This window comes from Lissotriton vulgaris, chromosome 1_1 (genome assembly GCF_964263255.1).
Source record: "Lissotriton vulgaris chromosome 1_1, aLisVul1.2, whole genome shotgun sequence".
NCBI classification, from domain to species: domain Eukaryota; kingdom Metazoa; phylum Chordata; class Amphibia; order Caudata; family Salamandridae; genus Lissotriton; species Lissotriton vulgaris.
Window position 1 is genome coordinate 1,782,571,420 of NC_141685.1, and position 24,817 is coordinate 1,782,596,236.

Sequence of the window (24,817 nt, forward strand, 5' to 3'; positions counted from 1 at the left end):
CTGAAGGCCATGCAGATTAGGGCTAGTCTGAAATATGATACAGATGCATTATCATTCACCACCACACCTCCCACCTACACATCTAATACATCCATTCAGCAGCCAGTAAAGCATTCTACTGCTTCCTTTAGAAAACAGTTAGTATGAAGGCATTGTTAGCTTAGAACATTATTAGGGGTGTATCAATTTTGCTTTTACACAATTGTGTGACATTTCTGCAAAATGACACGAAATTGTGCAAAATGCAAATCCATACCTTATGGCAATTTTATGCATTTCACCCAAACAAAAGTGGATATAAACACAACACTTGCGATCAACAGCCACTCATGTTCTGTTGTTCTTGTGCATTCAGAGTAAATTTTTACAATGAATGGTGCAGAATTGGGGGTTACTAAGCCTCTTTGTGGATCACTCTGTGAACCAAGTGATGCTCGCAGAAGTATACACACCCGGGGAACAGCACCCAATCAGAATAATAGACACACCCTTAGTCTTGTTGCACATAGATTTGTGTATAAGTGCCCTGTACAAGAATTATGAGTTTGGCACATTTTTATTTTCTCATTGCCAAATTCATACCATTACAGACAAAATCCGCTGTTAATCAGTCGTGTTCAACTTCCAGTTAACTGAGCATTAATACAAAAAAACAGCCATCAGAGACGCAGGCCAAGTTACAGTTTTCAAATATGTATATGCCTGTTGCGTGCCCCCGGGGGGGAGGGGTGGGGGTTGTGTTGCTGTACTTGGGGCAGAGACGGCTCGTGGAGGGAGTTACGGTGGGGCAGGAGGGTGGGGAGGGGGAGGGGCAGGGCGGAGGTTGCTAAAAACCGGCATATGGATAATTGCAGGTAAGTAAACAATTTAATTAATAAAACGAATTTCGTAGCTCGCACTGCATTGCATTTTGCGATGCAAGGCGCACTACGAAATTCGTTTTATTAATTAAATTGTTTACTTACCTGCAATCATCCATATGCCGGTTTTTAGCAACCTCCGCCCTGCCCCTCCCCCTCCCCACCCTCCTGCCCCACCGTAACTCCCTCCACGAGCCGTCGCTGACTTGGGGGATACCTCGGGGCGGGTGTTGCAGCCAGCAGCACCCACCGCAATGTTAAAATGTCTGGTGCGACCGCCGCGGTGGCGGGCACATCATAATTGGGGTGGTGGGACCACCGCTTGCCCGGCGGACGGTCCCGTTACCGCTAGGGTGGCGGGCAGACTAAAGTCTGCCCACCATCCTAATCACCCCCTTAGTATGGAGGAAGAGGTGGCAGGGCATTGGATTGACAGTCAGTTTTTGTAGTGGGGCAGCTGATGCAGAATCTCAAATGATTTCGTACATGTGTTGTCTAAGCCAATAAGTTCATAAACTGTTCCCTTTTCAGTCTGGATTTTGGCCACTTGTATCCTTCAACACTGGCAACGAGAGTGGTAGATGAAACCATAGATTTCTTCATCACAGGAATGCCACAGTGTTGTTCCTCCACCCAAAACTACCAATACCATGTTTATCAGCAATGTTGGAGTGAAATATTACTACATTATTCTAACCTTTTGCCCAAGGGTCCAGTGAGGAAGTTACAATTTTCATAGAAATCAGAAATACCCCACCTGATACCCATAGCAATTCCCCATTTTAGGTCCATTTGCACCCCAGTACTTTCAACAGCTATAAGCTGGGAAAGATTCAGTTGGAGGTTTATTGGGAAAGCACTATTCCTACAACCCTTGAAATTCCACACTCAGGAGTAATTTGGATATACACAGGACCAGTGATCATGGCCAAAGAGTAAAATTCACATTGATGGGACAGCTTGTTGGAATAAAGGGGAAAAGGAGGGCATAAGAGAACAACACTGTTGATGATGTAGGCTAGTGGAGTAGGAGGAACAAAAGCACTAATACAGAGCAGGTTCCACCACATTTGTCTGACCTGTGCCTCAAATGGCAACAGTGAGGTCCCAGATGGATTTCACATTCTGACTGTGAAATCAACTGATGGGGCCATCATGCACAGGGGTTGTCAGCGTGCAACCAGTATGATCGTGAGATCACGTTTCTGCAGAATGACACTAGAGGGCCATTATGATTTTATTGTTATTTGAAAGAAGGGAGGCTGTGGTGTTGATGCCTAGTGTGTGAGATAGGCTGGACAGTGCCTGTATGTAGCTAGGTTGTGCACATGTGGAAGGTTGTGTGGGATGAAATGGGTGGAATGGGTTATGTTCATCGATCAAAGATCAGCAGCTCTTCTACCTGGCCAATGCCATCATTAAACGTTCACTGTAGCCAACTTGATTTGCATTATTTGAACCCCTTGATAAAACGATGAAGTCACTATTATCAAGATAAAATGTATCCTGGGTCTTTAGTAAATATAGAAGACACTATGCCTACGTATTTATGTACTTATTTCTTTCTGCAGCATCAATAGTGGAGCAGAAATGGTGGTGCCAGATGCAACCATGCCTTGAAGGAGAGGAATGTAAAGTCCTTCCGGATCGGAAAGGGTGGAGCTGCTCTACTGGGAACAAAGTGAAAACAACGCGGGTAGGTAGTCTGGAAGTACCTAGTCTGTTGCTCAGCAACAAATGGCAAACCGAAGCAGGCGAATAATTCAAAGATTCAATTTCTAGAGAAAACAAACACAGCCACAGCGATGGTGGGTAGAGAAGATATCACTGTGCATCACTGAGTATTTAAAAAATCTGTCTCACAAGCCTTAAGGTTTCTATGGTTACTTCTCCTTAGGAATTTTAAAGCATACATTCTTCGAAACAATCATGACCTCTTAGAAAGAAGAAGTTGTTAGTTCTAGTTCTTATATATATTTTTGCATTCAGTTTTTATGTTAATCAGCAGTTTGAGTTTTTCAGCCAAATTACAGGCTCTCCTTTGTATTTAACTACAATGGCATTCTGTTATTAATAATGTTTGGTATTGCCTGCTCTGGAGCTTAGCTTTTCCTCTATGTGGCAGGGGAGGAGGAATTTATGCAGCAGATTTGACAGAATTATGCAGCACGAAAACTCCAATTATAATGCTGCATATTTTGTGACAGTATTCATTATTTTATCATTTTTACGCACACTGTCTGGGCAAATTTAGTATTTATTTGTTTGATATTTTGCCAAAAACTCATAGTACAACAATCATCAGCAATGACAATAGGCTTCACATTTGAGAGAGTTAAAGATATTGGCATTGCAAATGACAATGGGCCTGATTACGAGTTTTCCAGTCCATAGGACCGCCAAACCCGTGGTGAAGGTCCAACCACCGCCGCTCTGCGGGACTGCCCACAGTATTACCACTGCAGCAGTTGGAACGAAGAGGTTAATTTTGCTATTCCTACTGCAGTCTAAGCAAGAGTAGGAATAATAAGTTGCTTCAAACATATTATATATATGAGTACCCTAATGAATGTAAAAAACATTTTAAACTCAATGAAAAAAACATAAATTTTATATATATATTTATTTATTTATTTAAAAAACTAAAAATAGTTAATCAATTTACATAGTTATTTTTCAATTAATTGTTTATTTATAAGTTAATACATAATTATTATTCAATTATAAACCATTTAGCTTCCCGCCCTGTACCCCTAGAAACCTAGCAGTCTGCACCTAAAATGTAATAAAAAAATAACTATTCCATATTTTAAATTACATAATTAATTAGCAATTACTAAATATTAGTTAAATAACTTCCCACCCTAGACACCTACAAAACTAACATCTTGCAGCTAAAATAAAATAAAACTAAATAAGTGTTCTAAAATTTACATATTTAAAATTCAATTAAATAATGATTTAAAAATAATAATCCATAGTTAATTAAATGTTACGTAATCACGTTTTCACCCTATACTACTTCAAACCTAGCATTCCACAATTAAAATATAAGTAAAATAAATCACTATTCCATATTTTAAATAATTAAGAATCAATTAACATAGAATGAGAATAAATCAGTATTACATAAATTACATAATGAATATCAATCATATATTTAAATACATTTTATTAAATGATTCTTATTCATTTATTACCTAACTAACTTCCCATCCTATCTCCTTACAGACCAAGCAATCCACCACAACACTATAAATTACTATTAAAAATTAATAAAACAATTCTTCATCACTTAAAAATAAAAGTTATATATTTAAAACCATTAATAACATTTATAAAAACAATAGCAAGACTAGCAAGACATACAACTAATATATCTACTAAAACACCCAAAAGTTATTTTAAAAAGATATTTTTAACCGTTATATTAGTGAAAATAATATTTAAAACATTGATATTATTTACAAAAATATTCTTTAACTGTACAAAACTCTATTCTTGTCAACGATATTTCTGCATCATGATATTTGTGTGTCACAATATTTAATTTCCAATAATTTTGTCCCCCAATATTTATAAAATGATATTTTGTTCAAACACTAAAAGATCAGTCTCTGATCCTTCCACTTCCTCAAAAATGCAATTGGATACCTGAATACAGGTACAAACAGGATCCTTAGGTAAATGACTAACCACTTGAATCTAAACAGATCATGAATTGCATACAATGTAAAGGAATTTGGCCTGGGCGTAATTTCAGTAATTCTGCATTACTCTTTGACGCAGAAATACTGCTAATTACACAATTACTCCTGCTCATATACTTTGGGGTGAAAAATCCTACTGCAAGAGCTCACTATTCATGAACTGCTATATTTAGCTCTTTTTCATATCGTAAAAATGCATCCTTGCATCCATTTCAGATGCAAGGGTTCATTTTGGGCTAAGAAAATAGCGTAAAATGCCAGGAGTAAAAGGCCAATATAGATGGCAGAGGTGGAGGGACCGTCTGCAGGGGCAGCGGCGTTCCCTCCCTCGGAATTAGGATGCTTAACATTGCGGCGGGTGCTGCTTGAAGCAGCACCCGCCGCGAGGTTAAATATGCATGTTTTCCCTTTAACAGCACAAAGCGGCAGGCACTGCACGGTGCCAGCCGCTTTGTGCATGCTAAGGCAAGTGGGTACCATAGGTACCCCCCACCCACCCCCCTTCACCTTAGGGCCCGCAACGGGCTCCCAAAAGAAAAGACCGTATGCCTTTTCGTGGCTCTTCTCGCATGATTCTGCATAGTCTCTCGAAATTCTTAGGTAATTTCGTGTGATTATGCTACATAGAATCACGCGAGTTACGCCCACCCCTAGTTTGAATTTTTGAATTTTATGAAGCATAGATTGCTTGCTTAACTTGTTCACCTCCTCCATGTCTATCCTATCACTGCAACACAGGTTAGGCCCCTCCCTATTTGACTCACTCCAAGTCGATGTGACTTTCCCCAAGGATTTCCTCTAACATCTGCTCCACTCCCTCAAGACTAGTGTCAACCTCATCCACGTTTATCACTCTTCACACATGACACAACAATCAGTATGCTACACCATAAGCACTTAATTCTTGGTCGCTGAAATCTGTCTGCAGAATAAGACATTGCCAACCACCTGCTCCCTTAAACATAATGGATTCTAAATAGGGCAAAATTATTTACTGCTAAACACCGAGCTTGATTTGAAAAAGTATAACTGCTTGAACTCAAGCTTTTGCTCAGGATCCTGTATCAGTGCTGCCGGTGTGCAGAATACCAAGACCGCATAGTATTGGTTCTACCTCATTCCTCTTTAATCCAATGCTTGCCCTTTTATCTCATCACATCAGGTTCTTTTCATCCCTAATTTCTCCCTTTGTCAGAGTTTGTCTACCTCATCCTTTCTCCCATGATAGTTTTTCTCTCTCCTGCTGTGGGCCAAAATCGGATGATGAAGAATAAGTAGTGCCAGCCCCCAAAAACGAGTGCTAGTGGGACCCATCTGCAGAACACCGATGCAAATAAAGCACAGTTAAGCACACACCAACTCTACTCTTCGGTCTTTCAGGATATTAAAGCTCTCACTTAGAATGCCATAGCCAGACTGTTACTAAAGCCCTGGGACCTCAACTCCCTGACCCCGATGTCTTCTGCAGGTTCATGCCTGGGTCACCTTTGAAGTGCTCTTCTGTGCTCTCAGATTAATGCAGCCAAAAGCCCTGACATACTTCAAGAGGAACACAAAATGCTGCTCCCTTGGAAGCTGCCTGCACTCATCCAAGCAACATTTGCTTCTTATTCCCTGAACGAACTGCAGCTGAACAGGAGGAAGATACATTGCAGGCTAAGTCCTAAGAATGAGAAAACAAGCTGTTTGGGAAGATTCGCTCAAAGTCTAACCTCCTAGTTTTTTAAAGAAACGAAAAATGCCACCTTTGGTGATTTATCTGATGAAACATTCTTTCAAGACCAAATACACCTTGACATAATTCCGTCTTCAGCGGTGCCTTCTAAAATGTATTTTATTCATTTAAATTTGGCCTCTTTGAAGAATGTTTTCTAATTTAACAAATAAATATTGTCAATCTGTCATTTTTTTGCAAAATTTGAAACATTTCAGGGTTGCCCCTTAGAGGATTTTGGCCAATAGTAGAATCTGTAATGTTCCTTACTCCCCCACAGTATGCACGGAAACTTCTGGTAGAGGAAACAGGTTTATTCATACAACAAGGAGTTCAAATCGCTAAGGGCGCCGAGCGTCTGGCTATGACCATCTCCAGCCGCCAACTGACACTGTCCTGTTCGCGCCTTTCCTTTCATAGTCCTGCGCGTGCGCCGTGCCGCTCTAGCTTATGACGTAACGCGTGCTCACGTAAGCGTTCATAAGCTAGAGCGCATACCACATATCTCCCCCCTTTATGAAACACAGAAAGCACATTCCCCCCTTCATAACTGCATAGTCCACCTCTGTACCCATTGTCTATGTGAGGCGCAGGGGCCATATTACTAGTGTCTTTCTACCACAAAGTCATTGTAACGAGAAGGCATCACTACAGCCCTTCCGCTGCGGGTGTGTCTTACCGGCACGTTCTCCCTCGTCTCAGTCTGTGCCTGGGATATCCCCGCATCTCTCACCACCGATCTCTGCCCTGCACTCTCTTGCGCTCTTCCTCATTCGGCCTGCCCAGCTCCCTGGGCGCCCTCTTCACTGACCTCGCCTGCCTCAACTCCTTGGCTGTTCTGCTCCTGATGCGGTCTCTCTTCTGGGTGATCTGTGTCTCTGTCTGCTTCCTCCGTCCTCGGCCAGACCAATATTTTGTTGACTCTGGCCATGCGATCCTGTGACCAGACCTTGCCATCACTAAGGAGGGCTGCTCTGCCCCGCACTTCCTTAACTTGGAGCGGTTGACTGAATTTGCTGTCGCCCTTCTTTTGGAGGGTGGCCAGTTTGATCCTGACCCACTCCCCTTCTTCCAGCGACGTTTCTTTAGTGCTATGTCGCTTGTCGTAGTGCGCTGCATATATCCTCTGGGCCTTCTCCAGATTGCTTTGCACCACCGCTGGGGACCATTTACTGGTGATGGTCTTTTCCCTCCATGCCACATTGTCCCTGGTGAATGGATGCCGTCCTCTTAGCACCTGGAAGGGACTATACCCTACCACGGAGGGAGTAATGCGGTAGGCCCATATCATGTTCATTATCTCCGCTTCCCAGTCCTTGCCTTGGGAAATGGCTGCCTGGATGGATCCCATGAGCACCCTGTTGAATCTTTCAACTTGGCCGTTGCACGCAGGGTGGTACACCGCCGTGTGTCTCACTTCGATCCCGTTCCGTTTCATGTATTTTCCCCATTTGTCCGACACAAATTGTGGCCCGTTGTCACTGAGGATCGTTCTGGGTATTCCTTCCCTCAGGAACACTTCTGTTACGAATTTCAAGATCGTGTCCGTATCCATCGACTCCTGTATGTCCACTTCTGGCCACTTGGAATACTTGTCCATCAGCACGCAGATATACTTGTTCACTCCCCGGTTGTCCAGTACCGGCCCCAGAATGTCTATCGCCACATCCTCCCAGGGGCCATGTGGCGTGTCAAATTTCCCCAGCGCTGGTCGGAGTGGTCGGAGCACCTTGTCCGCTCCTTGGCACTGCACACACTCCCTGACTTGCCTCTCGATGTGGGCATCCATTCCTGGCCACCAATACGTCTGTTTGACCAACGCCTTGGTTTTCACTATGCCCAGATGGCCCTCGTGGAGTGTTTTCAGCAGTCGTGGTATCAGTGACTTCGGGGGTACCACTCTCTCACCTCGGTATAAGAATATCCCCGAGTCACTCAAGGACAACTCTTCCCTTATTTCATAAAAGCGGCGGACACTCTCCGTCAGTTTCCTTTTGTCCGGCCACCCCAACGTGAGATGTTTCCTGACATCTCTCTTCTCCTCGTCGAGTTCATAGGCCTCCTGCCACTCCTGAGCGCTGATGGCTGTCTCGTGATCCTCCAAGCTGGCGACCATCTCCTCTGTCTCGGGGGTGGCACTCGGGGCTTCTTCCATCGCTGCCGCCCTGCTGAGGTAGTCTGCCACCCTGTTCTGCGTGCCTGGGAGGTACTCGACATCGTAGGTGTAGTCTAGCAGCTTCAGGGACATCTTCGCTATTCTCGGGGTGGCAGTGTCGTGGCCGGATGACGTCAACACCTTGACGAGGGGCTTGTGGTCTGTTTGGAGCCTGAACCTCGTGCCCCATATGAACTGGCGAAATTTACTCAACGCCCATGTGACAGCCAGCATTTCCTTTTCTATCACGCTGTACCTCTGTTCCGTTGGGGACAGTGCCCTGGAAGCGAAGCTGATTGTTTCTTTCGTTCCATCTGTCCTCTCCTGCGCCAGGACCGCCCCCAAGCCCTTGTCACTCGCATCTGTAGTTACGATGGTCTTGCCCGTGGGTACATATCCCTGTAACGGAATGGCCTGGCTGATGCAGTCTTTGATGGAGTCGAATTCAGACTGGGCCTCCTTGTCCCATTCGAATTTCATATTGTGCCTGATCAGTTGCCTCATTCGGTGCGTCCTAGTGGCAAAATGTCTTACAAACTTGCTGTAATACTCGGCCATGCCGAGGAATGACCGCACCTCCTCTTTGGTCGTTGGGGCTTTGGCGTCCTTTATGGCCTTGACATTTAGTTCTTTAGGTAAGATGCCATGCGTTCCTATCTCGTGCCCAAGGTAGGTCACTGAGCGAGACCCAATTCTACACTTGCTCCACTCTGCTGTCAATCCCTTGTTCTGTAGCACTCCCAACACCTGGTGCAGTTTCCTGTCGTGCTCATTTTTGTCGGAGCCCATCACCAGGATGTCGTCTTGGAAGTATTGCACTCCCGGGATGTCTTTGAATAGCCTGTGCATGAGCTTCTGGAACACGGCCGCGGCGGATGCCAGTCCAAAGGGCATCCTTCTGAATTGGTAGCACCCGAATGGCGTTATGAAGGCCGTGTATTTCCTGCTCGCTGGGTGCAGTTCTATCTGGTAGTACGCAGACGTGAGGTCTATGGTGGAGTAGTGCGTGATCCCTTTGGTCTTGGCCAACATCTCTTCTATTCTAGGGAGTGGGAACCTCTCCACTATGAGATTTTTGTTGAGCTCCCTCAGGTCCACGCAGAGCCTGACCTTGCCGTTGGGCTTTTTAACTACCACCAAGGGCGATAGCCATTCCGCGCTGTCCACCGGCTCGATGATTTCTAGCTCCTCCAGTTTCCGTAGTTCCTGGCGTACTGCCTCGCTGGTGGATATCGGTATGTTCCGGACCTTATGCACGACCGGTTTTGCTCCCTCCTTGAGGACTATTTTGTGCACGAATTTCTCCAGCTTGCCAACTGTGCCTTCAAATACTTTGGAGTATGCCGCCTTCCAGTCTTCCTCCTTCGAGAGAGGCCATTCCTCTGTTAGCAAGATCTGTTCTCTCCCTCCTGGGTTAAGTACGATGCCGAGGGCACCCGCATCTCTCCATCCCAACACCGACGGACCCTTCTCCGCCACATATAGCGTGCACGTGGCCGTCCTTCCTCTGAACTCGAATTTCAGGTCTCTGCATCCCACTAGGGGAATGGCATCTTCCGTGTACGAGATGGGTCTGATATCTGGTGGCCATAGGTCGGGTCCCAACACCGGGGCAAAATCTTCCTCCCATATTGACCTCTGCACAATCGTCCAGGGGGATCCTGAATCCACCGCTACGTATACTTTGACGCCTCCGATGTGCATGTCTGTGCGGGGCTTGTCCCTTCGTTTCCCTGACACGTCCAGCACTTGGTCCTCTATGCATAGTACCAGGTCGTCCTCATCCGGTTCCTCTTCCTCACTCGCTTCGGCTGTGGCTGCTTCGATGCACTTTACCGTAGACTTCATCCCTTTCTTCCAGCATACTTTTTCAAAATGCCCCGTCAGTCCGCAATATGCGCACTTGGCGCGAAACGCGGGACAACGTCTGTCCTGGGCTGCATGGGCGGCGCTGCCACACCTGTAGCATGCGAACTTCGTCCCCTGGCTGGAGCGAGGCATCTGCTTCCCCGGCCCTTTCGCCTCCTTCCTCAGGTCTCCACTGGCACTTCTTTGTTTGCTGGAGTGGGGTGCCTCGTCTATTTTGTTGATCATCTGTTTTGGCGCGCTTTCTCTTTTTGCCGCGTCCGCGCCTCTCTTCGACATTTCCGCCTTTTTGACCATTGCCACGACCTCCTTCAGGGTGGTCTCATTCATTGCCCACAGCTTGTCTTGGACTGCCCTGCTGGTGGTGTGCATTACGATTTGGTCCTTGATGTATTCGTCTTGCAGGTTACCATACCTACATGTGATTGCAAGTCGGCGGAGGGCAGCCACATAGTCGTCGATCGATTCTCCCGCCTCTTGCTTCCTCTGCTGGAAGTTGTAACGGTCTATCGAGACACAGACCGCTGGGCGATAGTGGCTGTCCAGGTCGTCCAGTGCATTCACGAAGACATCCGTTTCTTCTGCACCCCTCTCCTTAGGCACCAAGTTCTTATAGACCCGTACCCCTTCTGGGCCTAAATTGTGGAGCAATAGTCTTTTCTTTCGATCCGGTTTGTATTCGCTTTCGCTTTCGTCTTCCAACGCCTCGATGTAATTTAGGAAGTACTCTTTCCAATCTTCCCATTTTAGTTGGGGTTCGCCTGGTCTGGTCAGGAACGGGACGGGCGCCATTAGTGTTGACGCTTGACTCGTCATTCTGGCTTCTCCTCTGGGTCCTCCTTCTTGGGGTCTTTGGGTAGGCTCACCGGACGCTCCTGCGTTCCCTGCCGTGTCGCCTGGGCCCCTTGGGCTGCCCGGGGTATTGTCCTTTGTGGCGTGTGCTGTCTGTGCGTCCTTCCCCCCTTCCTCTGGAGTGGGGGTGTCTCCCTTGGTTGCCAGGATGCTGCCTGGGGGGTCCTGGAGGCTTGGGTCGCACGACCTTCTGCTATGCCTGGGGACGTTCCTTCCTTTGCTGTTGCGCTGCTGCCACGCCCTTGCTCCTGTGTAGTACCTGTGCCTCACTGGCCCGTGGATGTAGGCTGTGGAGGTGTCCTGTGTTCTTCTTCGTTTCCTTTCTTTTTTCAAACACCAGGTGGTGTTCGAATCCCAGCCTCGTCGCCACTGTAATGTTCCTTACTCCCCCACAGTATGCACGGAAACTTCTGGTAGAGGAAACAGGTTTATTCATACAACAAGGAGTTCAAATCGCTAAGGGCGCCGAGCGTCTGGCTATGACCATCTCCAGCCGCCAACTGACACTGTCCTGTTCGCGCCTTTCCTTTCATAGTCCTGCGCGTGCGCCGTGCCGCTCTAGCTTATGACGTAACGCGTGCTCACGTAAGCGTTCATAAGCTAGAGCGCATACCACAGAATCCTAAAATGCTCCTCCATGCAGAGTCCATCCAACTTTTTTTGGTTTGCGGGTTCATAAAAAAATGCCTAACCCCATTTTAACCAAATTTGACAAGTATTAATTTTAATTAAAATTAGTACATTGTTAAGAACTGATACATTTGCACTTAACTATTTTCTTGTGCAATCGACTGAACATATCGCGATTTCACTGCTATTAGGTTAGCACAATCCTGCCAAATGTGCAGGCTACCCCGGTTCGAAACAGGCTTCTGATCGGCTGAAATCACCCGACCGAACTGAAAGAGACCAAGCATGGGCATTTCTGTACCTTGAGAAAGAAAAGCATCAGCTATCCCTGCGCCCTCCTGCCATGAATCTTTGGGATATCATATCAGTGAACAATCCTTAACTAAGAAGCCAGGGTGATGAATTAGCACTTGACCTTTTGAACCTGAATCCTAGTCCTTTAATTTGTTTGGTGAAAAGGGTAACCTGAATTGTGAGACTTTCTGATTTTAGGCATTATGGGGACATATTTATCAAAAGTTTACCTAATGCAGGCCAGCCAGAAAAGTTGCTGAGCTGCTGTTGTGTGAACGGCAGAGAGCTGAAAGGTATCATAACTACTGTGATATGGCGCTCTTCACCTCTCTCCCTGCACTGGTGCACTTGTGATGCCCAGTGCAGTTGCTGTGTTATGGTAGGATTGATTTTGTGCAGGAGGAGTACCTTCCTGCACAAAAACATTCTTGTAAGGCACTTTCCTTGTTCTATGCGTGATATAGAATGCATCACATATATTTTTCTCCATGTTACACTTCCTGCGGATGGCATATCATTTTGATGCATTCCCAGGTTTTAATAGTTATAGCACATCTGAGAATGCACAAACATCCTCAGGTGGATTCATTGGAATGCTCATGATCCACCCAAGGAACAACTCCCAGATGCAGTGTATTACAACACAGCACAATGGGCTGCGTTTGCATTGCATTTTCTTTCCCACTCCACTGAAAGCAACGAAAGTCTGCCCTTGCGTGGCTTAGTAAATACCAACTAAGGTTTTAAGCTGTGGCTCTGCCACAAAAGTGCACAACCACGATGTTAGTAAATAATGGCCATGATGTGCACCCAGCATAAATTGTATACACAGGCCACATGAGCCTATCGCTAAAACCTTCTGATTTAATACATATGCATGTCAAATTTAACTGTTAGTGTGTTACTTTTGCACCTCTTTCTATGGATCTAAAATGACTGTCTCTCTATATTATCTTGATTACGATCCCTAATGATCCTGTCGATCACTAATGATCCTGTGACTGTTTTTTTGAAACCATCTTCAATATTTAAATAAGAAGTAAAACAAACCCTATATGAATGTGGTGGACATATGCTTTCAAATCTAAAAGACAAAAATTGAACTCATGTACTGGGTCTGGTTTGGAGAGCAACGAACAGTCACACCCTAATAAAGAAGCAAAGAGGAGAGGGAGAGATGTGGGGTGGTGCTGTAGCTTTTAGCCGTTCATGGAGGATTGAGGACATAGTCATGGATTCTTGAGTGAGCCATTGCAACAAGAACAGAGACATCAGTGTACTTGTGTAATCGAAAATGATGGTAATCCCTGCAGAAATAGAAGAGGAGGCCTCAGTCTCCCAAATACCATAGACATTAACTAGTTTTGGGGTAGGTGGAATGGGAGCCCTGCTAAAGGATTGGGGGACTGTGAAGGGTTAAGGCCCCTTATGCTCCGCAGAGGCTATAGGGACCTACATTACACCCCTGGGCTGCTCTGGATGGAGCAATATGAACTGAACTTGTAGGCTCAGGAATATGTGTGCCAGCTCCAAGGGAAGTATGACTATAAGCTCTGAAAGAAGTGGAAGAAGGGACTGAAAAAAAATGCTGGCTGCGAGTGGAGAAAGAGAAGGGTTAAAGATATGACCACTGCAGGAGCAAGAATCACATATTGAAAAGTTTATATAATAATACTACTCATAGTATAGAAGTGAATAAATGAAATATAAATTTGACAGTCTGCAAAGCCCGATTTTGACACACATCTTTGCTAAATTACCCAATGGAGTTTTATGCACAGCACAACAGATCTGATCATTGGTAGTGCCAACACCCCAGCAACATAGGAATTGGAACCTCATATTACCGGCTGAAGCAACTCAGTAACTCAACGCCATTGTTCAGTCCTGACCTTCAAAGCCAACTCCAGTAGGAAGAACCTCTAGCATTGGGGACCACCAGGCCCCTTGCACAGGAACCTTAGACTCACTGTAAAGGAGGCTGTCTTCTCAGTAAATATGGTGACTACCAGAGGCATCAACTGCTGCTTGGGCTTCAGCTTGTAGCCTCAGGACCTGAAGAGTTGGGCACTCTCTATCCCAATGAACTCCTCCTTGGTGCGTCCTCCTTCTACATGCCATCCAGCAGTGACAGGCAGGTCACCAAGGGGACCAGTTCCCTCCTCAGTGGGCTCCGGGGTGGCCACCATAGGGACCCCATCCACCTCACTGGGATTACACTCAGGGGCTTGTTTACCACACTCCTTACCTTTCCCCTTTTTAGCAGCTAGATGGGTCATTTTTCCAGGCTCGAGCCCTTTTTGACTCCCTTCCTGGGCAGCCTTGGACTTTGTCATAACACAGATCCGATCAGGAAATCCTAACATCTCCACATGAGCCTTGAGCTCCACTTTCTTTCAGGTAGTGTGTTCAAGGTCATTACCTAACAAACAGTCCACAAGCATGGCAGGGCTCACAGCAACTTTTAGAAGAACTGACCCCTCACTCAAATGGAAACAGGGCCACAGGATAGTGACCCTCTCTGTTGTCAGGCACCACAACCTGGTGGAATACATTGGGAATTACATGCTCTGTGGAAATCAACTGACTTTTTACGATAGTCATACTGGCTCCTGTATACCTCAGAGCCTCCACACCTTGCCCATTTATGGTGACCCATTGCCTATACTATTTTAATATTAGAGGTCACATGGATCTTAGGGCACATCTCACTGTCACCCAGGTACATTAGGGTAACCTCCCTAAACTCCCCACAGTATATGGGACAAATGCCTCCACCAGCACTACAGTCACCACCCCTGGAACTGTTCTTCAAGTGGGAGGTTGTGCTCTTTTTGAAAACTTGGGATACTCCTTGTAGTGTCCATACTCGTAGCACTCATAGCACGTAATGGCCTTTGGCTGCTAACTTTTGTCAGGGTAGATTGCCTTCCGGTGGACAGATTGGGAATGAGAACCCAGGCCTGAAGAGAACTAATTTTTTATCTCTACCTTCCTTCTTCTGGAGGGAAGCCTGACCACCCTCTTGGGAGTCCCCCCCGATGCTTTCTTGGACACTCTGGTGCTGTTCCAGATAGCCACCTCCGCGCAAGCTTCCTGAGATCAGTAAGCTTACTACTACTAGGTGTTTTGGTCAAAATTGTAAAACAAATATTAAGTATGTGCTTCTTTAAAATTAAGTTGTACAGCTGAACTTTGCTGCTTCTCACCCAGCCTGTCAGTGCCTTACCAGTCTAAACTCAGCTGTCATCTCAAACTTACTGGCCAAAAAAGAGTGCCCCTCCCCACTGTGGGCATGTACCTCCATAGACTACCACCCAGACCCCCTGTAAGATCCTTGTGCATTTTTATAGCCACTACATAGGCTGCAAATTACTTTTCCACATCATCTTCCACCACACAGCTAAGCACCAAATCCTTGGGTATTCTTACTCTTGACTCATGAAGACACTGCAGGTATGCTGCTACCATTACCGTTGCTAGACCCTATGTTCAGGGGCTCTGATATTCTCCTCCTAAGGGATTTCCTGCTCCTCATCTTGATTGTCATCCCCTGCAACCTGGGACTCTGCCCGGGCTCTCAATGTTTTCTGCTGCTCCACCTTCCAGGTGAAGCCTCTAATTGAGACCTGAAAATATTTGAAAAATCTCTTCATCTAAGCCACAGTGTAACAGTCTAACCTAACCAGATCAAACTCTAAAACTTCAGGTGCAGGTGTAGTTGCAGCTGTAGCTTCTCTAGATTGAGATATAATTTAGCAAGAAAAATCAAAAGGCCAATCAGGTAAAATTGAAAAGAAACTTCAATGGTTTAAGTATAGAGTTGTAGTGAGCAATGAGTTACTATATGGTATTGCACAAAAACAATTGCTATCCCATTGCTGCCACCGATGTTAGAAATTGGGTATCTGGTTGGCAAAGTTATGCACCTTGTCCAAGCAGAAGCCACAATCCTAGTCAGGGTAAGCTATGCACACACTAAAAGATATCCTGTGCTCACCTTCTGGTAGCTTGACACAGAGCAATCAGGCTTATCTAAAGAGGCAATTTGTAAAGTATTTGTGCAACACACACACACAGTAACACAATGAATAACACCACAAAATGACTCTACAGAGTTTTATGAAATGAAGTCATTATTATATTATAAGCAAAACAAGACCAAAAGATATTGAATTTTAAAAGAATAAATGCAGAAAAAATGCTTAAAAGCAAATAGCGCTAAAAAGTTTGGGCCAACCACGATGGTGGGCCAGCAGGCTACAGGACCCACGTAGGCCTCAGTAAACAAAGTAACTTTCCTGGTCATAAGCAACGAGATGTGTTGATCTCCTTCACACAACAAAGTTGATGTGTCAGTTCCAAAGACGGCTGCTGGAGTCGAAAGCAGTCGATAAATGCACTGGATTCTGCCACGCAATTGAGGGGATGCATAAATCACACCAAGCTGGAGTGGAGGTGATACATTGCCTGATGAGACGATCTCTGGAGGCAAAGTGCTGGTTCAGATGCAATGTGCTGATTTTACTCCAGCAACCGGGTCGAAGCACTAGTTCTGTTACATAGAGACCGGAGATGCGTCAAGATCCATGTTGCAAGTATCTGGGCCACTTCCAGTGAGCCAGGCATAGGGGCAGGGGTGTAGACTTTGATATCCCTGAGCCTCAAGAAATGAAAGGCAAACCAACAAGCCCTTGGAGATCACTTGAAGGGAAGGCAGAGTTCAACTCTTTTTTAGCAGAGTCAGAGAAAAGCAAGCAGCAGGGCAGCACAAGGGAAAAGCAGGCCTTTCAAGTCTGCAGTCCGAAGATGAGTCCTTTAAGAAGCATAGCAGTCCTTCTGATAGAGTTTCAGTTCAAGATCCAAAAGTGGCTGATTTCATGGGGCCAGAGACCCAGTATTGATACCAAAAAGTGCTTTTGAGGTGGGCGGTGACTTCAAAGCAGCTCTCTGAAGTGCACAGGCCCCCCCTTAACCACATGGCTGCTAGGCGTTTTCCAGTCCTGCGCTGAAGTACCAAAATAACCATTATTCATGACGAGCTGGCCTTGTCATCCGCGCACGGCAGGTAAGCGCCATGACGAGCCCAGCTCGTCATTAGCTTCGAAGGGGTTAAGCACAGTCCTGTCTACCATGCTATCTATTTGGGGTGAATCTGCCCTTTTTGTGGGGGCAGGACACGTCCTATTCAAGTGAAGTGTTAGCCTCCTCCCTTCCCTCCTGCCCAGGCAAGGCCTTCAGAATGCAGATGTATGTAGATGGGCAATCAGACACACTTATCCTTTCTTAGTTGTGGCTTTCTAGATGGAATGTAGATGTCACCCACCCCAGTCGTGTATTGGAGACAGGCTGTCAGGCACACAGAGCAGTAAGTGCAGATAAATGTCCAGTTTCTAAAAGTGGCATTTTAAAAATAGTAATGGTAAATCCAACTTTACCAGTAAGTAGGATTTATCAATACCATTCCAACCATATGTACCATGAGAATCCTTGTCCTCTCTGATCAAGAATTACAGCTTAAAAGTGTGTTAAGGAATTACCAATGCTAACCCATGAGAGTACATTAATGAAAAACGAAATAGGCTGTTTGTCACTACCAGGACGCAGAAAAAATAAAATACCATGTCCTACCTTTTTCTTACATAATACCCTGCCCTTAGGGCTACCTAGGGCCTATATTAGGGGTGAGTTATATGTAATAAAAGGCGAGTTTAAGGCTTGGTAAGTAGTTTTAAACACCAATTCAAAGTAGCAGTAAACTGCAGACACAGGCACAGCAGTGGCAGACCAGATACTGGCTTGAAAAGCTACCCCTTTGGGTTGTACAATCAGGGCTGTAGCCCACCAGCAGCATTTAACTTACAGGCCCTGGGAGTATGGTATACCACCTTTCAAGGGCCTTACAAGTAAACTAAAAAGGTCAATCAGGTATACACCACATACACACATGTTTAGGGACGAATGCATGCAGCTTAACCCTGATTAGCAGTGGTAAGGTGCTCAGAGTCCTACGGCCAACAAAAAGATTCAGCAAAATGTGGAGGCAAAAAGCGAAACGATGTGGAAGAGCAGCCTAATTCTAAAGGTCTAACAGTAACATATAGGATGTAGAATCTTGTGCAACAGCGGGGTGCCTGCAACATCCCCATCACCATCGTGTGGCAAGGGACTCAGAGGATGCACTGTGTAATTACATCATATTTCAAACAATCCATGTTATACTATGACAGAACATTCACCTAGATGTAGGTTGCCGCAACAAGGTGATAATGGGAAGTTATGTTATATTATGATTATGTAGGCATAGATGTGATGGGTAAGATATATTAAGAGGGGTCCTTTAGTGTGCATTGTGCTAGGTTGTGTGATATATTTTATAAAGTATGTGTGGGTGAGTCATTTTTGCTAAATGAGTGATTCTAGTTCAAGTTGCCATAAGTGTGGTTTGGATATACAGCAGTCGTACAATTTATGGGGGTGGTGGGTTTGATATCTTTCCTTCTGTGAAGAAATCGGGTACAATTTATTGATGTCTTAACAGGATCTCTTTGTTATTGTGTATCTGGGTAAGGAGGAGGCTCAGTGAGTAGGACTGCATTTGGAAGGGAGCTCATCCAAACAATCCAGTAGCAGAATTAGGGTGACCAAAAACACTTTTTGTGTATGTATGTGTTGTGTGTCTTTTGTTTGAATGAATTGTTTGGTGAGAATACATCTCGAGACATAAACTTGCATGCCATATGAGATGATTGTGAAACAATGGTTACAAATACCACCATTATCACTGGGAAAAAATATGTATATTATGCCGTGAAAAAACACTGCTTTAGTTCTTTATCTTTCCTTAACACAAACCAGTTACAACATAGCTGGCAGCAGCAGTACATTATTTCCTCACAATTACAGAACCATTCCAGTATCATCCTAATGACACTGTCCCTCACCAGGGGCCTTATTTATGAAGGCCTTGCGCCACCGGTGCGTCACTTTTTCCCATGTTAAAAGTGATGCACCGGCGGCGCAAGGCCTTCATAAATAAGGCCCCAGGAATCTATACTTCTGTTCGCCCGATGTTGCTCTATAGTAGGGGTGGGCGGAACTGGCAGCATTGCACACTGCAGAATTCTGCGGGGTTACATAAAAACTCTGCGAGATTCTGCGGAGTTCTGCAAGTTAGCGGAATTCGGCATGTCATGCTAATTTTTAGCACCAGGAGCTTATTCCACAAATCAGTGCGAACGGCACCACACACCACAACAGATGGTGATGCTTCTTTCTGCCACTTGAGTAGATTTTATACTCGAGTGGCAGATTACTCAACACGAACGGTCATGACCTGCCGCAAGCTCCCGAGTTGAGTAATCTCACTGGGAGATGCTCTAGCACTAGAAAATCTCTCTAAGGGATGCACATTCTCATTCATGCTCGCTAACGTAATGTTGGTGAGCTGCATGTGGGAAAAATCTCTATCATTTGGCGGTTGGTGGAGTTTTGCCAGAATTCTGCATTCCAAGCATAATGCGGAGTGGGCAAAACTCTGCAAACTCCCCCAGCTGAGCGGAATTATTTGCCCACCCTCACTCTATAGTAGAAAGCTGCTGTATTGTTTGCCACCAGAAAGGTGTACTTGTATCATTTTTCAACCTTACATCATGAAAAAGCTAGGCTTGTATTTGGCTGACGACACTGTAGCTTGTTTCATTATAGCTGGGGCTTTTATTAGATCCATGGCCTTGAGCTAGTGTCTAGGGCATGTTACGAAAAAATGTATCTTGATGCAAGCAGTAAAACAATGGGGAATTATTATCAAATCAAATCAAATAAGCTTTATTCGATTTATCAATAAATCATAAAAGCATACAAATACAATTTATACAGATAATTTAGGAACAGTTTTCATGAAAAAAGTTTCAAAAAAGAAGATAAAACATTTCTCCAAAAGTTAAAATCTACGGCAGTCATATGGATGAAGGGCCTCGATTTACACTAATCAGTCAAATATTAGCATGTGTTAGTTAACTCATTGAGTTTCTAAATTTCAGCACTGACATTAAAAAGCGAGAAACAGCAAAGATGACATCCACGTCTTCTAAAAGCAATAATTTTAAATATGCAGGTTTGCATGTTCTTATCCCCCAGCGTTTAAGTAAGGGTAGAAGAAATAATTTCCTCGGGCTGGATGCAAGCAGTAAAACAATGGGGAATTATTAGAGACATAGAGTTAAATATAATTTGCCAGTTTGTTGTAGTCCTTTATAATGATTGTTACACATATTTATGTGGCTAACGTCAGTGTGTGCTTGTATCTATATGTACGTACATATCACCACTATGAGTAGTTTAGTATTGAAAAAAAATGTCCATTGGAATAAACATCTTACATCTGATTTTGTTTCACAGGCAGTACCCTTTTTCACACTCACATTGTTGCATTTTTGTTTCTTTCTTCAGTATTCGTTAACAATATAATAGATGGGATTCTTTTGATACCAACCATTATTTTTTACTTTTAAAGTTGGTTCTATTAAAAAAAGCACTTGTACTTGTTTTAAACAGCGCAGTGCACATTAACTTGTCTATGTTGCCTTTGAGGACGCTTCCTTGTAGAATATTGTTTTGATGGCAGATGCCAGTGTTGTATCTGAGGTCTCAATGGTTTTATTCCCAGGCCTATGTTACCTCATCTTTTGTACGTTGGTCCCTTGTGCCTCATCGCTTCCTTTGGCTCTTTTTTTCGCCTTCTTCCCCAGGGACTGCTTGCTGTGCACTGGGTGTTCATTATTCCTCCGCCGCCTTCAGTGCCCCGCAGCTCTGGGAAAAGCAGCTGCCGTGCCTCTCCAAACTGCAAATGCCTTCCCCTTTCTCGCTCTGCTTTAGCTGACAAAGTACATCTCTCATCATTTCACCCATGTGTGAATATTTATATGGCCTCAGAACATTTTTGTTATTAAAAGACGTCATTTGCATGCATTAGGGACTTGTGAAAGGGCAAATACATTGAATAATAAAGAACAAGAATTTTCAGAACCAACATGGTATTTAATGGATCACTCTCCATGAGTCAGACGTTCCCTTTTGAACATTGGCACCTCATTACTTTAATGAAGGTTTTCTGGTGTAGCTATGAGGTCTCATGTAGCTGTGAGGTCAACCTTTCACTGTCATATGGGGTCACATAAACAAAATCGCTATTCAATGAGGTGTAGTAAGTAAATCAAATTCATCGTTATAACGCAGCATCGCCTCTAACTGTAACCCTAAAAGGAGAGGTGACTAACTTCCAGGGGTGGCTCCTCCTCAGGAACAGAGGAGTGTCACTCCGCCTGCTGTGAGAGTCGCTGGCAAACACAAATAAACAAAATGGCATGTCAATTTGTTTGCCACCACACCGGCTCACACTGTGTACAGCACGAGGGTGGGGCGGGCTGATTCTTGCAAATGCAGGATTACATCACGGGTCTACAGTGCGCATGACAGACTGGCTGGCCATCCTGCGATGGCCAGCTCGACATGCGCATTGAAGACTCAGCTATCTAAAGGCTGTGAAACAGCCTGGGGATTGATGGCACAGGCCCACTTACGCAAAGTGAGCATTGGGTGAGCCTGCTCTCACCAATCTTGGAGCTGCTTTGAAAGCATGAGAGCAGCTCCAGGATTGGTTGGAGTGGTGTCCCACGAGCAGGAAGGCAGTCCTTACTTTTCCTGCTCGTGGAGGAGCAAACAGAAGAGCTGCACCGGTGGAGCTTTAAATGAATGGGGAGTTGTGCACCGTAACTGCTGACATCATGGCAAAATGTGACGTGCAGATAAATCACTATGAATTAATCAGAATTGCTTTCCATCTCTGGGGAATGGGACCATTGGATGGCCTGTCTTAGTTATTAAAGGAAACTGACCATCAAGTTGGGAGTGGCAATTCTAACCAATGACAATATCACCACATCAGTTTTATGGATGATGAAGTCTTGCAGGAATCGACATTGGCCCGTGTGTGTGATTGGAGCTCTGAGATGTTATACTCAACTGGCATCACATCCCCCACTGAATTTAATTTGCGGGTTTCTAACGGCTAGAATCGACTCCCGAAGGAGTATCTCTGCGCAATAGACTGCTGGGGAACCCATCCTGGCTTTCCCTGTGAGATGGTCCCTACTGGGTATCTCCAAGGTGAAACCAGGCATCCCCGGCGTATGTTGGGGGCCATTGTGGAGATGAGGCAAGCTAATGCCCAGAGTTGCCGAGTGTGATCCCTGGTGAGAGTAGGCACCGAGGTGAGTATTATCGAGTCCGCTGACCCTGGTCCACGACCCTGACCGCTGAATGTGGGTGAGATGGCACATTCCTGTAAGTATTTCTGTAATGGGCAGGCAAAACTTGCTACATATGCACATCTTAAATTATTACCAATCTTTGCATGCATGCAGTGAATCAAATGTTTTCAATATATTGCAAATGTCTGCATTCAGGGATGTGCACGTCACTGCTGCACTTAAGCCTTTAATTTCTCTATGCGGCACCAGTTTTTTGGTGAGCACCCAGGAAGCTCCACAGGGCCGTTTAAAAGTGCTTGTAAATATTCGTTACTAACCATGTCGTAATATCTCATATTTAATTTTAAGTTCACCATGCGTGCACAATTTATCACTCCAGGCGCCCCAGACATATATGACCTCGCAAGGACAATCTGTTCCTCCGCAAATTTTAGCAAGGCATGAACCCCTTGCCTTGCATTGGATCCTCCTATTACAGGTCAGAATGGACTTTTCCACAAAGAAGGAATGGCCCCTGATTATTTCACACAGAAAATGACAACTATGGGCTAAGCACTTTGAATTGGCATGCTAGTGCTGTACAAAACACTTTAATAACTAATTATGTTTGGCAACACTGAGGCCCTCATTAAATGTGCTTCAGAGTTCCAGTTCGATAATGTTGCACCTGGAATTACCAATACTTGTGGGATCAGTAATTCCGAGATGCATTATTTGCAAGGTAGTCATGAATTGGATCCTGAGAAATTGAGAATAACAGGGGAAAATGGTATTATCACATAGATATACATGGGTTATTCCGAATTTTCTGTCAGTTGCACACCAGAAGACTGTGGCTGCGTTTTGCAGCTGAAATGTCTGGGAGGGAGGGAAGACATTGGAGATGTAAATGTAAATGTAAATGTAGGTATACTTATATAGCGCAACCTGTCACCACAAGGGTATCCTGGCGCTTGCCTAGGGAACCCGTCCTGATATTCCCCTGTGAGAAGCCCCGACAGGGTGTCCACAGGGTGAAAGTCAGGCATCCCGCCGCGAGGGGCCGTTGTGGAGATTAAGCAAGCTATTGCCCAGAGTCGCAGAGTGTCAACCCGAGAGTTGAGGAGGCACCGGGACGAGAATTATCGAGTCCGTGGAATTTTAGCCCAAGACCCGCCGGGGCGGGGAATTGAACCCTGGTCCAGGACCGATCTCAGATTCCGGGTCTGCCGCCTCTAACCCCTGAGCCACACTTCTCCACGTGATGTGGGGTCCACCTTACAATCCCAATGCCACATTGAATTTGTGACCCGCTGGTAGTTTTGCTGTAAGTTTCTATAGTACTCTCATTCTTTGTGACCGTTCTATTTTTGAAATAATTCTTTATTATTTTCTACGGAAAACACCGAAAAAATGTACATGACACGTCATCATCTGCATGAGAGGAATTAGTACTGTGGATGAAAATCAACAGAAACAATAGAGAAACTAAGCCCGGGGATGCGACATCAGAGCAGGTGGGGGAATGGGGGCATTGCAGGCCTCCTGAAGAAAGCATGAAGCGTGTTAACGGAAAGATCAAGCACACCGCTGCAGACGGGAGGAATAGAAGCGGTGATGGAGACATGGAACTCTGCACTGGGCAACAAAGCCCCCGTGGATAAACGTACCTGAATATGACGGTGGTGCAGTCTTGGGGGACGCAAGGAGTTCTTTTTTTGTGGCAGGCAGTGCGGGACACGAGGAGAAAGCTGCCAAACAGTCCTGCTATTCCCGCAGAAACGTGGTGATCCTGGCAATTTATTGCATCCTGGTATCAGTAGTTCGTCATTACACCAGAGAACCCAAGCAGGTGATACGGATTGCAGCTTGGGGTAGGAGCTAACCACAGCATATACCTGATCCGGGTGGGGCAGAATTGGTGAACGGCACATCATTCTCCTGTGAAACACGCTGGGCGCTGAAGAGGCCACAAGGCTGAAATGCATACGCCCGTCCGCACCTTTGTGCTTTTCTGCAATAAAGATTATCCGTTGTGTTCCCTCTAAGTGGCCTCAGACTTTCTTTTTTGGGAAGTGTTCTTGGACATATTTTGCACTATGAGCCAGAGATGTGCTACTGGGGCTCCTGCACACAAGCTGGCTTGATCTTCACTGGCGATGTTGTGCTCTGGCGCAACCTTCTTTGAATCCGTGTTAACGGAAAGATCAAGCACACCGCTGCAGGCGGGCGGAATAGAAGCGGTGATGGAATCATGGAACTCCGCACTGGGCGACAAAGCCCCCGTGGATAAATGTACCTGAATGTGATGGAGGTGCAGTCTTGGGGGACGTAAGGAGTTCTTTTTTTGTGGCAGGCAGTGCGGGACACGAGGAGATTGCTGCCAAACAGTCCTGCTATTCCTGCAGAAACGTGGTGAACCTGGCAGTTTATTGCATGCTGGGATCAGTAGTTCATCATTACACCAGAGAACCCAAGCAGGTGAT

The 24,817-nt window shown here is 45.3% G+C and overlaps 1 protein-coding gene across 2 annotated transcripts in view; it reads left to right on the forward strand.

The window, feature by feature from the left end:
* TAFA2 (TAFA chemokine like family member 2) overlaps positions 1-24,817 on the forward strand; it is a 1,199,141-nt gene that overhangs the window by 1,000,316 nt on the left and 174,008 nt on the right. For both annotated transcript variants that reach the window (XM_086919106.1, XM_086919105.1), the window contains one exon: positions 2,432-2,556. In XM_086919106.1, the coding sequence (XP_086775232.1) occupies positions 2,432-2,556 (125 nt within the window). The remainder of the gene's footprint in view (positions 1-2,431; positions 2,557-24,817) is intronic.